We start from the raw sequence: 15,555 nt of genomic DNA, 5'->3' as shown, positions 1-15,555 counted from the left end.
GTGTGTGCGTGTGTGTCTGAGCGTGTCTGCATGTGAAATCAGCTGCATCCTCAGCACCTGGGACATTTCCTCCCCGTCTCTGCATCTCGCTGACACCGTAAGTTTCACACGTGCTGATGTTGTTCATGATTTAGTTTAGTTACTTTTTTTTTATTGTATTATATTTGTGTTTTTTCTTATTATTATTTAGGGAGTATTTATTTACTTTTATTACATTGTGAAAACTGGCTGGCTAATTATATAGGGTAGTTTCTTGCTGCCTTCTGGTGGTTTCTTGTTTTTCTTAAGTATTATTATTTGTCTCTGCATGAATACACCAACCATTGTGTTCTCCCTCATCTGTTTACTGTTTACTTCTAAGACTCTGGCTGCCTTTGCAGGTTTGTCAGTCCGGGCTCTGAGCCAGAATCTCTGCAGGTGAGTAAGAGAGGAGAGGGAGGACAACATGGGCTCCAGCTCCTCCTCCTATGGCCCCAAGGCCATTTACCTGGATGTGGATGGAAAGGTGCAAAAGGTAAGTTCTGTTCCAGTAAAAATGTTTTAATTATTTAAAACCATTTCCATTGGTTTCTTTCTCTTTCCTTTTGTTTACATGATTAACACAGTGTTTAATCTCCAAGTTTTACTAACATAGTACAAGTTAATGTTTTGGACAAAGTAGTGCATTACACACATTTTACAACACTAGAAGTAAGATCTTTATGATCATTATTACTGACATATTAAATCTGTATATTAAATCTATATTTGCCCTATCCAAACTATTTTACTCACACATTAAACGTTGACTAGCAAAAAGATAAATGAAAATATATAATATAAATATTATTATTATGACGTTATTAATCATCAAACTTTGAAGACAATAAAAATTTGAAAATGAATTCATTTAGAAACCACATTTGAACAACATCATTAGGTCATTTTTTCTTGACTTAAATAACAAATATTCCCAGGGAATTAACTTCGATGGTGATGAATCACATTTTGCTGTTTAAGTCCGAACCAAACACCTGCTAACAGTTTCTACACCTGCAGCACTGTCTTACATCTCTAGGGTACATAGCCTTTTCCTCTGTTACGCTCACATGTGAGAGGTCACAGTAAAGTTATTAATCCATAGTAACACAGAACTAATAAAAAAAGTTGATAGAGTGACACAGATTTTTTTTTAACACAGAACAACAGCACTGAAGCAGCTTAGCGTTCAGATAGAGTTGTGACAAATGGTTAAAATGTTGAGTTTCATGTTTCAGCTTTCCAAACATACTGAGACAAAGACACGCTGATGAAACACTTGCTCATCTGGTGATGTAGAGTGCTTCAAGTAGGGAGCTGGCAATGACACATGTCTGCTCAAGAGCCCCAAGCCCTCGGCCTGAGGCTGAACGTTTGTCTGCCACACCTGCTCGTTTCAAGACGGAAGATCACAGCTTTTGCTCGGGGTGCGCGCACAGACTTAGTGCACTTTGTGCAACTCCTGTAAACAGTGGGGACTTGTTTTCACATGACAGGCGTCCAGTTGTCCTCCTCCTCACTAACGTGATCTTGTTCAACCGTAGTAAAACCAACCCTTACCATACGAACAGACCTTAAAACGCAGGAAACATGATGACCTTCCTAGAACACTAAAGCCTTATATCAAAACCACAGCAGCTGTTAATGTGCAGGTGTGCCTTTGAAAGCCATGTACGCACCGGCTGCATGTTGCTGCCACAGAGGAGGCTTTCTCAAAAACATGTGTTATGGTAATTAATCCCACTACTGCGTGACCCAATAACCAATTACCTCACTGTGAATCTGTGAGCGTCTGCTATCATTTCCATATCTGATTGAACACATCAATAAAAGCGCTGTGTGTGTGTGTGTGTGTGTGTGTGTGTGTGTGTGTGTGTGTGTGTGTGTGTGTGTGTGTGTGTGTGTGTGTCACAGGTGGTTTTCAGTCGGCACTGCAGCCCGTGTGACATCAAGGAGCTTTTGTGTTCCTCATCTAACATTCCCAGGTTTGCTGTTTTGTGTCGTTCTCTTTGTGTGCTCATTCAAAATGAACTATAACACGAAAATATGGTGCAACACATTAGGATTATCTGCCAGCCACAGTAACTAGTGACAGTACAGCAGCAAATAAAAACTGATAGAAGACAGATGCGGTTGTCGTCCTCCATCAGTTTTGTAAAACAAATTGTAAAAACAATACTAATTTTTATATTTAAATTTTTATATTTGATGTTATATTATGTTGAGAAAGTAGTAAAAAGTCAAGCAGTGTGAACACAGTTCTTCCACTTTATGCACTTTTCCTCTAATTATCTCACTACAGGAACACTGCCATTATGCTGGTGGACTCAGAAGGTGCCTTGGTCTCTATAGATCCCACCATGCCCACCAACTCGGCTAAGTAAATACCATGATACCACATTATACCATCATACTTACATTTTATTAATTACATAGTCACACATTTTTCAATTGTCAAATTGCGTTTTTAAACCCTCTAAATGCTGCCATTAAGATGTCATTGTTTGACCTTTGAAACTGGGAAAGTATAAATAAATACAAATGTTAATTGTGTTCCTCACAGCTCCTTGTACAAAGTTGTTCCTCTGTCTACTGGTCAGCTTGGAGGTAAAGTGTACATTGTACAGTGAGGAGTTGAAAATATCACGCTAGATGAAGTGATTGAATGAGTTCTCAGCCGTGTGTTTGTGTCTGCAGAGAAGGAGGACATGTTTCAGAACGTGTTGTCACAGGTGGCCGAGCAGTTCAGCAGGTAACGCCTCGGTTGTTTGTGTTATGTTATGGCTAAAGCCTGCCCCCCTCCCCAACGTAGAGCATTCCTCACACAGAAGCCTGTCACTGGGTTTACATCCGTGGTTATCTGTGCCGCAAACCGTGGAGTCAAGTTAAATCCTAAAAGTGCTATTTGCCATTGATTTCGCCACTCTGCTTCCACATATGATCTGTGAATCAATGTGACGTGGGCTACATGCCATTCTCATGATGTCCTTTCCTCCCGCAGAGCCTTTCGCATCAACGAATTGAAGACTGAGGTCACCAACAGGCTGGCAATGCTGGAGAAGAGAGTGGAGTGTGAGTGACACGCAGTGTGATATCAGCACTGAGGTAACGCACATCAGACGTGAGCCAAACTGTGACACCATCTGTCACCTTTTTGTCAGTGGAGGGCCTGAAAGTGGTGGAGATAGAGAAGTGTAAAAATGATCTGAAGAAGCTGCGGGATGAGATGACTTCCAGAGGTGGTGCCAGGTGAAATGAAACTAGACACAAGGCCTGTGGGGTCATGGTAATACAGCATGCACACAAAGATTGCACACGTCATAAAATAAATGTCTGTAACTTTGTTTTCCCCCATTTGGACCTCAGAGTAAACTGTTCATGCAAATACAACTTCTCCGACGATGGGAAGAAGGTCACTCCTCGACGAGATGTCCCCAACTACCCAAAGGTATATGCCCACAGTGACACATCCTTTCTCCACTATTAGACACAACTAACTGAATATCTCCAGTAAAGGTGATCTGATGGTCTGATTACACAGTACACGCTGTCTCAGGAGACCGTAGAGGCACTGAAGAAGCCAACATTTGATGTGTGGCACTGGGAACACAACGAGGTTTGTTTGTTTTGCCGCTCAATCAGACATTTTCATTCCGTGCTATCCAGGTGACTAATGTCTGATGTCTTTTTACCTCTTTCTTTCTTTGCTGCAGATGCTGAGCTGTCTCGAGTACATGTACCATGACTTGGGATTGGTGAAAGAATTCAACATGAACCCCATCACACTCAAACGCTGGCTGGTAAAGTTCGACCAATGAGCGCATGGACACGCTCGTACTTAAAAAGCAGTAGTGTTGCCAAGAGGAGCATCAGTGTTCAACTACAAAATAGTTGTGAAAGGGTACATGGTTGGGATGTGAAGAGTCTGCAGCCTGAGCAGTGAATTAATCATTTTCTGTGTTCTAGTTGGCAATTCAGGAGAACTACCGTAACAACCCTTTCCACAACTTTCGTCACTGCTTCTGTGTTAGCCAGATGATGTATGGCATGATTCACCTCTGCAACCTACAGGTAAATTGTATGTTTGTCAGTGAGGTGTGTGCTCATGCATGTCAGGGCTATCATTCAGTACAGACTGCAAAGTGTAACATAGCAGTTTTACAAAGTAATTGATAGATGAGGTTAAAAAATGTTGACCCATGAATTTTCAGACTGGACTTTTTTAATAACACCCTTCATTTACACGGTTGTCCAGGAGAAGCTGACTCTCACAGATATTGGCATTTTAATGACAGCTGCCGTTTGTCATGACCTGGACCACCCCGGCTACAACAACACGTAAGACCCACTATTCTGTCTGTAGGGGTGTTGACAGATAGAGCGGTGCGGATGCCCACTGACCCCCAGTATGTTTTGACATCCTCTGCACTGTTGTCAATGAACTGTGAAACTAGTTCAGCATGGAGAGAATTCTGGTATGAAAACACGCTGATTCAGATTATCGTGTTGTTTTTGGACGGACTTCTGGGCAGGCGAGAAAGTTCTGTTTTCAGGCAAACCTCATGAGAACATGCTATCATCCATCATCTGTCGTCCATCTATCAGGTACCAAATCAATGCCCGCACAGAGCTGGCGGTGCGCTACAACGACATATCCCCGCTGGAGAACCATCACTGTGCTGTGGCCTTCCAGATCCTTTCTCTTCCCGAATGCAACATCTTTGCAAATGTGGATCCAGAGGCATTCAAACAGATTAGACAGGTGAAATGTGTGGACACGTAAATCAGACTGTATTCAATAAAATGCAAGCACATGTCACACAAACATCAAAGCCATGCTTGGATTTGCTGTTGCGTTTTCAGGCAATCATCACCCTCATCCTGGCCACTGACATGGCCAGACACGGGGAAATACTAGATTCCTTCAAGCAGAAAGTGGACAACTTTGACTTCACCAATGAAGAGCATGTGACATGTGTATGTATTCATTATGTCTTCACATTATTATTATTATTATTATCGTCACAGACATACAAAAGATGGTGTAAGACAGACCTGCGGCTGTTCCAGTAACATTGAACAGGCGTCTTGTGTGTACTGCACATGCGTTTTTTACATGTGCACATTTGTGTTTTCAGCTGAAGATGGTTTTGATCAAGTGCTGTGATATTTCCAACGAAGTGAGGCCAACCGAGGTAGCCGAGCCGTGGGTGGACTGTCTTTTGGAGGAGTACTTCATGCAGGTGGCCACACTCAAAACATTCACTTTTACCTTTGAGTCCATGATCTAATAATCTAAAGAAAACCAAAATCAGTACGTCAACTTCCATCCTCTTCAGAGTGACAGAGAGAAGTCGGAGGGTCTCCCGGTGGCCCCCTTCATGGACCGAGACAAAGTCACCAAACCCACTGCGCAAATCGGATTCATCAAATTTGTCCTCATCCCGATGTTTGAGACCGTCATGAAGGTAGGACCTCGTCTTAAATGATGCTTGCACGTATAAACACACTTCCTCTGATGAACGTATAATGCTCACAGTGTGGTACAGCTTTTCCCTCAGATTGAGGAGATCATGGTTCAACCGCTGAGAGACTCCCGTGACCACTACGAGGAGTTGAAACAGATTGATGATGCCATGACAGAGGTAGAACCTATTCTATCAATCAGTCAACCAGTCTGTCTGTCTGTCTGTCTGCCTGTCCATCTATCTACCTACCAACCTATGTAATGAGCATTTCTCCTATAACATTGAACTTGAACTTTAAAGCTGTGCTTTTGAATTTGGAAGTGTAATGCTTTAAGCACCATCACCAGTGCAGGAAATAGCTTCCTGTTTGATTCTAGTGAAATTCTCACAGTTTTCCACTCAAAAATGTCACTTTTGCTTTGATCTTGGGCAAAACTGACAACTCACAACAATGCCACGGCTGTCTAGCCAGACCGAAGCTCCCAAACACTGACAATTATCAGTTAAAGCGTTTGCTGGGTGGGGTTACACAAAAATCACCCATTCACACGTGGGCAAAGATGCATACACACACACATGCACACACATGCACGCACCAAACCATTTGCTAACATAAAGGTGTGTCTTTTGTTCAATGAGGCACAGAAGAAAAAAACTGAAAATATGTCATTAGGCGGGAAGAAGAAGTAAGCTCTGCAGAGATTGAATGCATGCAGTGGCGTCTGTGTAAGTAAAAGTAACTGACGCCTCGGTTGCCTTTTAGTGTTTAGAGCTAGTGTCATGAGTGCTATGTGTCGCTGCCTCCCCTCCACAGCTGAACTCTCCTCTGTACTGAGCTCTATCTTCAAAAGGCATACTTCAAGAATGTGCAGCACTTCCATCACTTTGGATTCGTCTTTCAAGAGGTTCATCGAACTACACTCACGCGAAACAGGGAAATGTCGGCTCAAGCTGAATTGGCTCGGCGGGAGACATTTTCGGCAACTGTGTAGCTCTTAGTTGTACTGAAGGCCAACAGGGTACGAAGAAAAACGAATAGTAAAGACAGAGGACGAGACCCCTTAGTGCACCTTCACCTAGACAAATTCAGATTCTGAAGAAAAGCTAAAAGCAGTTTCACAAAAATCTTCCCACAGCAGAATATAACTACGTTTTATTTAGTCGCTATCGTGACCGAGACGATGAAACCAAAGTGGTCAAATTGTTGCCCCTTCTTAAACAACATGTTATCTGTTTTTCACAGTGGCAAGACACAGCATTGTTGGCACACGAATTGAAACCACAGCCTCCTTTCTGTCATTTTACGTAGAACCTTTCCCACAGAAACACAGTAGAATGACGTTGCCACGTGATGCTCAGTACGATCTGCCTCCGACCCGCTTGCGGTGTCAGTTCTTACTCGCGGCTCTGTGGCAACGTCAGTCAAATCAAACTTCCTTCTGTGAGCACTGAGGTGGATGATGATGGATGGTTTGTGTGGGGATGTCGCGGCTCTCTGTGGGTTTGTTTGGAACTAGTTTTAGTTTCAGCTTTGCTCCTCGAACTCTGACCGTGTCTTCGCGCCTAATCCCAGCTCTTATTTTGTTTGCAGGGGTCTTCATTTGTGATCAAATTCAGCAAAGGTTTCACCAAACGCGATTGAGGCCTCGGTGAAGAGATCCTGCGCTGTGCTCTGCGGGTGACAGATGGAGCAGGTCAAGAGGAGATGCTGCTTCACACTCTGCTAAATATAGACGTCAAGGCGGCATGTCTTGAACTTTGACTTAGACTTTGGCACCGGGTGTAACAGAGAGGGACCTGGTGACCTCTCTGCGTATTTATGGTGTTTCTGTTGTTCTCTCTCTCTCTCTCTGTACTCCTTTTTATATCGTAGTTAATCCTCCACAGTGAGTAACTAACACTGTCGTAACATTTCACTCGCATTTAGTGGATTCAGTTCAACACTGTGTAAAATCTGTACGTTAAAAACAATGTTATGTCGTTTAAAACAGGTTGATGCTTGATGCTTCAAGTGAAAATGTGTTCGCATATGGAAATTGAATGCAGCATGTTATTACTGAAGCTGTCTCACACATTTTGACCTGTATGAGTATTTTGAACTCCTGGCGTCACCATCCTTACATCCTGAATTTTTGGGCAGACATTGTGGTTACACACAGTTTCTCTGCACATCGTTCTGATTGAGAAATGTTTTATTGCTACATATTAGGCTCGAGGGCTTGAATACAGCCAGCATGTGTTGAAATACGACTAATTATGTTGCACTCAGAGGTGCCACTTATCTCAACCCCACCACACCCCTCTCTCTCCATCAGCTTTCCTAAGAGCCATATCAGATCTGGATGGTTTTTCTGCAGCTACTCCAAAGTTATTAGTTTTTTTTTTTTTTTTTTTTGCATGTTGCCAATTACTCTAGTGATTGTTGTCTCGCTCGTTTGCATCATTTGATGAACACCACATACACACAGCATGTATTACCAAAGACATTATTTATACTGCATTTTTGCGTTTAGGAGAATTAAGAAGCTTTTTTCACTCCTCCATTCTAAAAGGTTCATTTGATAAATCAAACTTTTTTATTTAATTGTCTTACGTTCTTTTCTTTTTTCATTCTTTTTTGTTTCATTCTCCTGGAGTCCCACTACTAGTGATTTGCAAAGCAATAAAACAAAGAAAACATTAGACCACATGTTACTGTCACGGTTGAGATGAGACAAAGTGACTGAATGTACTTGAGTCTGTGTGTGTGTGTGTGTGTGTGTGTGTGTGTGTGTGTGTGTGTGTGTGTGTTGTTTGAGTGAATGTAATTACCCATCACCTTCACCACATAGCGTGACACAGAGTATTAACATCAACCTGCATGAATGCTCTGACATGCCTTCCTATCATAAAGTGATGCTGCACAGCACTCTGCTGCATGGCCACTGATTAAAGGAACACTACCCACAAATAAAAAGAAAATGATTGGCAAACAAAGACAGTGCGCACTGCATTTATTGTGTTGTTAAATACTTTACTGTCTAAGAACTAAATGCTAAAGGCTTTCTTTTAAGTTCTTCCAATGCTCTGAATCTCTCAGATTGAAGAACTTGTCATTCAGTACACCGTTAGATTTTCTCAGTGCAACACTAATTGAAGTCAGTAAGTAGTAGTATTAGACATCTGACACCTATTAGTCATTCTCATTGCCTCGGGGGTGGGTGTCACATCATGTTTAACTGCCACAATACTTACAATAGGTCAGTTTGTCAATATGAAAGTGAATACTGTGTCTGTTATAGTTCGCATGCAAGGAAGGTGTAACAGTTTGGCAGTGATATTTGTTTGGGATCTTGGGACATAATCCATGCAAAGTTTTGGTCAAGGAGTGGTTTTATTTACACCCACTGTTAAACACACGCTGAAGCTTAGTTTGACTCTGAAAAGAATGATCTGTTTGTTTTTTTTTAACACCAACATTTAAGTTCTGACAGATTCATTTCTAATCGTTGTGTGTCTCCTTCAGTCTGTGCATTTTGCACAAATACTCAGTACATATATAACCTGTGCAGGTACTCCCCTAAGCTTTAAGTATCGTAAATCACAACTGTGCATGGGTGGTCTAATAAATCCTGACTCCGATCCATGAGAAAGTTTAAAATAGCTGGATCAAAAAGTAATTTGATCCAGCTTAGATCTTTCAGTTTTATTGCAGCTTATCAGGTAAAAGCTTGAGAGAAGGGTGCATGCAGGAATGTTGATCAAAACTGATAATATATTCACTTTGCAAAGGAGCAAAGAGAAGAGAGAAAACACACCCACTGTGTCGACAAATGTTTGTGCAGTACCACAAAGCCTGCCTGCAACTAGGTTATACACTGCAGGCTGTTATACATGGCAGCACTGCATATTACAGTTATGGGAATAGAAATGGATGGTGCTTCATGAAACATCATGAAACCATCTCTGAAAAGCTTTATGTGTGTGTTCTCATTAAAAAAAAGACAGATTTACAGGTGGAGTTAAGATTGTTGGCCACAACTAAGAGAAATGTCCGTCTCCGTTTTTCCTTTCTTCCCATTTTTCCTCCCACTCTGTAACTGACTACTTTCCCAGAGACGTCCTCCCAGCATGAGCTCTTCCAGCAGTTAAGGTGAAAGGGCATTGTGTGTGTGTGTGTGTGTGTGTGTGTGTGTGTGTGTGTGTGTGTGTGTGTGTGTGTGTGTGTGTGTGTTATCAACAGGCTTTCCAAAATTGAAAACCTGCAGCAGGAAGAGGTGGATGATCCGTGGCCTAGTTTTATAGGAAACTGGGTAAAATAAAAAACACATGTCTTGTAAAGTCTCATAAATTCTGGCTGTAGTGGTACCGTTATGTTTTATGACTGTACTGTCTATTAATCTGCTCTGCATTATGTACTTCCCGCAGTTTTTACAGTAATCTGAATGAACTGAATTTGCGAGCTTCATGATTTGCAGCCAAAAGTCCCCGTTTATTTTTTGTGGGACTACAGATTAGGTGAATGAGTCAGCCACGCAGCGTTTTCAGTGCTGACCAGACGAATGCATGGCGCAGACCTGTTTCATGTGAGCAAACACATCACACAGACAAAGCCGTGCTTGTGGGAGAGGCAGTCAAATCATCGCGGATGTCCCGTTCCCCTGACTCCCACATTGGCAAGAATGCTCAGCTCGTTGTTTGACTATCGGACTGCGAGGACACAAGCTAGATTTACTGAAGACAGTTACATCCGTGACAATGGCGAGGAGTCGAAGGTCACAAGTGAGACTTAACTCTAAATACTGGTCCTGCATTTTTGTGTCAGCGACTACAGACTCTGTGGCAGGGAAAACAAAGAGCAGTGTCAAACGGTGTAAATCTCTGCACCACAACAACGTTGTTTGTCTTTTCTTTGTGTCAGAGATTTAACACCCGCAATGGCAGGAACTCAAAAAAAATCCCAGCCCCTTTAATTTAGCTTCTTGCTTTCGCGTTTTCAAGATGTGCTAAAATGACAGGTCTCAAACTTAATGTTTCCATGAAGTGCTGTCAGCAGGAGATTATTAAAAATGATGGATGATATCACAGTGCTGCTATAATATTATCAGAAATGGTTTGGGTGTTTGGTTTGGAAGGAATTTGCCTCCAAGCTGCAGGTGCAGGATTTCACTGTAAATACACTGATTCTGATCAGTATTTAGTGGTTTTGAGACGTTCTGACAGCGGCTTGCAGACGTCTCCTTCTTCTGTTGATTGGCGCATGGCTTCACAGCACATAGAGCTGATGTGTCCGTTACATAACCCTCATACACACGGCGTCCACGTGGCTCCACAATAACGTGCTGGTAAAACACGAGGCACAAACAATGTAAACATTGCTCTATGCTACATCTATTACAATATCACATCCAACTCCATGCATGATGTTCTCTTTTAAGGTCATAGAGGTTGAACTATCAAACACTGGCTTTAAGTAAATATTGAAAGATCTGATTTCCAAAGAGTTGTGCACAAAGACACTGGCTCAGCTCAAATATCCATTTCCTGCATACCAGCATCTTTTCGTTTAGTATTGTTGCTTTCTCAGCTGCCTCATGCAGGCTACACCCTTCCATCGGCTACTTCTGCGCTGGCTGATTCATCTTCTTTAAGAATTGTTTTACTTAAGCCTGCATGCACTGTTTGTCTTAGTTTTTTTTTTTTCTGTAATGTTTTTGGTCAGCGTTACGCAAGAAGCTGAACTTTGTACACATTTCGTACTTCATGGTTCCATTGCTCTTTAACAACACAGACATGATAACGTTGGAAGCGGGTGCATAAAAAAACCTGTTTAAATTAGTTTTCTTTTATCAAGCTATATTTTCACTTTAGAAGGAGACGTGCAATCATTCATTTATATATGTGTGTGTGTGTGTGTTTGTGTGTGTGTATTGGCTTTGGAGAGTTCATTATTCAAGCAAATATTAAAAAATATGCAGCAAAACAACAAAGGTTGTGACATGGAAAAACATTTGTTTTTCACAGCCTAACCCCAACCCTGTAGTCTGTTGTGAAATATTAGCGTGTTTTTTGTTGCCATCACAGTGTCTGGTTGTTTTTTCATACTTCTCCATGTGTTGAAACAGGGAGAATTGTTTTATATTGTACATTTAAAATGTTACGTTTCTTTGATTTAATTAAAGCCTACACACATAAAAAAAAAAAGCAGCCATCATTTCCCCTCACATCTACTTTACAGTCTTCCAGAAACAGACGTTTTACTAGTTTGGAGAAGCAATGGCATTAATGGTTCCTCCAGTCAGACAGCACATCAAAGAGCCACATATGAATGATGGAGACTTCAAAACAGTCAGCAGAATATCCAGTATGCTATATAACATCTTGAAACATTTAAAAGGGTTATACTGTATAAAGTGTCATGGGGAACTGATTAGCCAGGATTTGTGTTTTTGTTTGTCTGAGTCTTTTGTTCCAGACACTACTACTCTGCTCAGTATGTCAAGAGAGGAGCAGCGAGCTCCGTCTGGCAGCTGACAGTTGGAAATGCTAATCCCGGGGCATGAAAGAGGCCTGACAGCTCGCTGAACGAGAGGCCCGCAACTGTTTGTTTACAGCGTGATAATCTCGACCAGGCATCTTGATTGTGTGCTGGCAGAACATCAGCGACCGTGCCGTGACTGCCGGGCCACACGGCAATTACACTGGCCTCTTATCAGCATGAATAGCAGGCCTTTTACTGCGGCAAAGCAGGCGTCCTGACAGATGGACATGTGGAGTAGGGTCACACACACAAAAAAGAAAAAGGAAAATACCTTAAAGATTTCTCTCAGTAATCTCTGTCTGGTGGAGATAGCATGGTGAAAAAGGGGGATGTTTATGCCAATCAGTATTAATAAGATCATTTCCAGAGCTTTCCATTTTTATAATGGCCGTGAGAACTGCTCCTGGTTGTACTCTGGTTAGTTACTGATCAGCTAGCAAAGGGGTAAAATCCTTGCTTCAGAAAAGACTGTATTTGTAGTCATGCACACAACTTTACCCCGAAATTATCACCTTTGATACTAGTTGATCCAAGTATTTACTCTCTGTTTAGCTCTGTTTTGGTCTCCACCCACTGCTGCAGAGATTATCTGGCTCTTTAGTTGCTGCAGTGTTTCATTATGTTCACCCGCTTGTTGCTGCCATGGTCTATACAGTTTTTAGAGGTTTAGGCTGGAAACAGCTGTCTGCTTAAGCCCTGCAGCTTAGTCGCTAGTAAAATGTGCGTGTTTCTGTTGGCGCTAGTTTTCCCTTAGTTTACCGAGACAGTTTCAAGCCCATGTTGTGTCACATTGGCACACACTGTCATAATTCCCTTTTTATTGTGTTGCTCACTAAAGGAACTCCCAGAGAAACATCTCACTACACTTTTGTTCCTGTGCAGATGCCTTTATACACCATAATCAAAAGAGACTCCAACCACGTCATTCTGAAAATGTAAATCCATTGTGTGCTGAGAACATTTCTGGCAACCAAGTTATTGTTTTGTGCAAGTAAGCAATAGTTCCTTACTAGTTATGTGATATTTATGTTCGTGCACCTTTTTTCTTTTTGTTATTTGACTTTGTGAGTACACATGGTCACCATACTGTCTTTCAAGATATTTCTTACTCGACAAAACCTGTATGACAGGATCCACATACCGCCTGTAAAGCAGCATTGTACTAAAATATATGAGCGTAAGCGTGTGAGTTCCAGGTGGCCTTGCTATTTGCAGCACATGTTTTGAAACCACAGCCTCATAAAAAATATGAATAAATGCTGTGCTTACAAAAGGAGGTTTAATTGCTAAGGAAACTGTGTTGAGTGATTCACCTATATATGACTCCCAGCAACCTTAATAAACCCCCCCCCCCCCCCCCACACTGACACACACACTGTGAATTAGCAGTAATTTCTACTTTAACCCCAGCAGACCAAGAGCTTGATTACTTAAATACAGAGGATATCTCCGTAGTATCTCAAACAGATGTTTTCTGAGTCACGTGCTTCCTAAGAATCAAGACTTTAATCTTCGCCGTCTGATGAAGAGACAGTTTATGGAGCGACTTGGCACTGGCTCCAGTGTTAATTCCTATTGAGGGACTCTGCAAGATGGATGCGTTTGTGTTTCCAAACGGGAGGTGAAGGATTTTCAAACGTGTTGACAAAGGCAGTGTGGGACTGGCTTTTTCTATTTTGTGATTACCACGGGTGCATATACATGCTCAAAGTATTTGTATACGTATCTTATAGAGATAAAGAGAGAGGTAGCTCCACCTTAGCTATTAGATCAGAACAGCTTTGACCTGCCACAATGGGAAAAGATAAATGATACATTCCTTTGCTTGTGTCTAAAGTGAGATTGTCTTTCATCTCCTGCTGGGACTCTGCCAGGAAAGATTCTCACTGTGGGGTGTGATGCTCCAACCAACCAGCCATAGGCCCAAACATGTTTATTTATTTTTACAATTCAACGTTTTGTTTTTTTTCCTCCCTCCCCGTGTGTATCTCTACCCACTCTCTCTGTCATTATCTTTATGGGAATTTCCACGGAATTCGTTCGTAACGTAAGTGATTGTGTAAGATGAGGAACCACGCTGCGTGGGGGTGACGCTGCTCTTGCAAAAGTACGGTTTAAATCATCCATCCTGTGTGATTTTGATGTGTTTTTCCTTGGAACTGCGCCATTGCTATGTGTCATTCTCTCTAATGAGAAATACCAAATAATGTTGAATCTCTAAACTGTATCCAAGAGTTGTATGTGCTTAAGACTATGTGACGACAAATGTCACGGAACAACAAAGTCAGGTCAGGTCTTACATTACAAATTCAAAGTCTCTGATGTTTTATTCCTATAAATGATGGGATTCCCGATATTTGCCAATACTTTAACGACTGTGATAATTCACTACATGTAAATTCCTAGCTGAAAATGTTAGTTAGCATTATTATTAACCTGTTAAAAAGTGTGTTCTTATCAAAAATGGTGAGTTTTACTGTTTCAACCTGAATACAACACTATGAGCGACGACTCTGTGTTAGATGATCGGTTTATTTACAGTGAGTCAGTCAGCACTAAAAGTGTTTGGATTGTCCACCTTGAGTTGCAGGAGGTCCTGTGAAAGGTTTCTGTGTCGACAGACTGTTCTTGGATGCAGCCCATTATAGGTTAGGCCTGTTATTAAATTGTTACTCTGTCCATGTGGAGATCATAACAGCTATGTAATGTACTGTTATCTTGTTGTTCTTTGGTCTTAATCTTCCTGTACAGCACACTCATTTCCCCCCTCTGTACGAAATGAATACAAGCTCCCTTTGCCTGTAGTTTCTTCCCATCACCATCCAACTTTCCTCCTCTCTACTCTCGTCTCCTCCATCCAAGCCTGTGCTCCAAATGGGTTACTGCGGCCCCAGAGCCCCACATGTGTAAGAGGATATCTTCAGTCAGCCTACAGCGGGGAGCTCACTGCACAACTGGCTGCGGCCCCAGCACACTGTAGGCAAAGCAGTTAACCAGAGGGAAGAAAGGATGCAGAGCACAGACATGAAAATATCATCACCGGACTGGAAAGCAGCTTGATTTCATCTCCTGCAATCCTTATATAAATACTGTACACACACTGAAGGAGCCCAAACACACACACACACACACACACACACACACTTACACAAACACACGCTCGTGCACACACAAACACTCCTGGCATCTGTCTGGAGGAGCGATCAACTACAGATCAACCACAGAGCTTGGCTCTGTCCTCATTGTGCACTGCTGAGAGGTGAAACATCATCAGCCTGTTGGTTTTGGAGGCGTTCTCATTACTTCAGAATACTTTGTTCAAGCAAACCATTCTGGAGGAAAACATTAAAGCCATGCAGGCAGTATTACGGGGTATTACTGTGTGGCTACATGTGATGGCGATCAGCTCACAATGAAAATATTGTCTTTCTCTGTGTGGACTTGTGTGATTTCTGCTCTGAAAGCTGTGTTTTCCAGACTTTACATATGATAAACCACATGTCGCACACAGGTTTTCCCAGTGTTTTTTTACGCAGTTTGTTGGTAAAA

The 15,555-nt window shown here is 41.9% G+C and overlaps 1 protein-coding gene across 1 annotated transcript; it reads left to right on the top strand.

The window, feature by feature from the left end:
- On the top strand, positions 1-8,450 carry pde9al (phosphodiesterase 9A like). Its single transcript, XM_026365770.1, has 19 exons — positions 1-97; positions 381-514; positions 1,933-2,003; positions 2,321-2,398; positions 2,582-2,625; positions 2,716-2,770; positions 3,020-3,090; positions 3,180-3,267; positions 3,385-3,466; positions 3,560-3,634; positions 3,732-3,818; positions 3,985-4,089; positions 4,274-4,356; positions 4,624-4,780; positions 4,882-4,995; positions 5,157-5,261; positions 5,358-5,486; positions 5,568-5,663; positions 7,078-8,450. The coding sequence occupies exons 2-19, from the start codon at positions 446-448 to the stop codon at positions 7,126-7,128; spliced, it is 1,560 nt and encodes a 519-aa protein (XP_026221555.1). The 5' UTR covers positions 1-97; positions 381-445; the 3' UTR covers positions 7,129-8,450.
- The last annotated feature ends 7,105 nt before the right edge of the window (positions 8,451-15,555 follow it).

Source organism: Anabas testudineus, chromosome 13 (assembly GCF_900324465.2).
Source record: "Anabas testudineus chromosome 13, fAnaTes1.2, whole genome shotgun sequence".
In the NCBI taxonomy this organism is placed as follows: Eukaryota; Metazoa; Chordata; class Actinopteri; order Anabantiformes; family Anabantidae; genus Anabas; species Anabas testudineus.
Note: the sequence above shows the minus strand (reverse complement) of the source record. Positions and strands in the feature narration are given on the sequence as shown.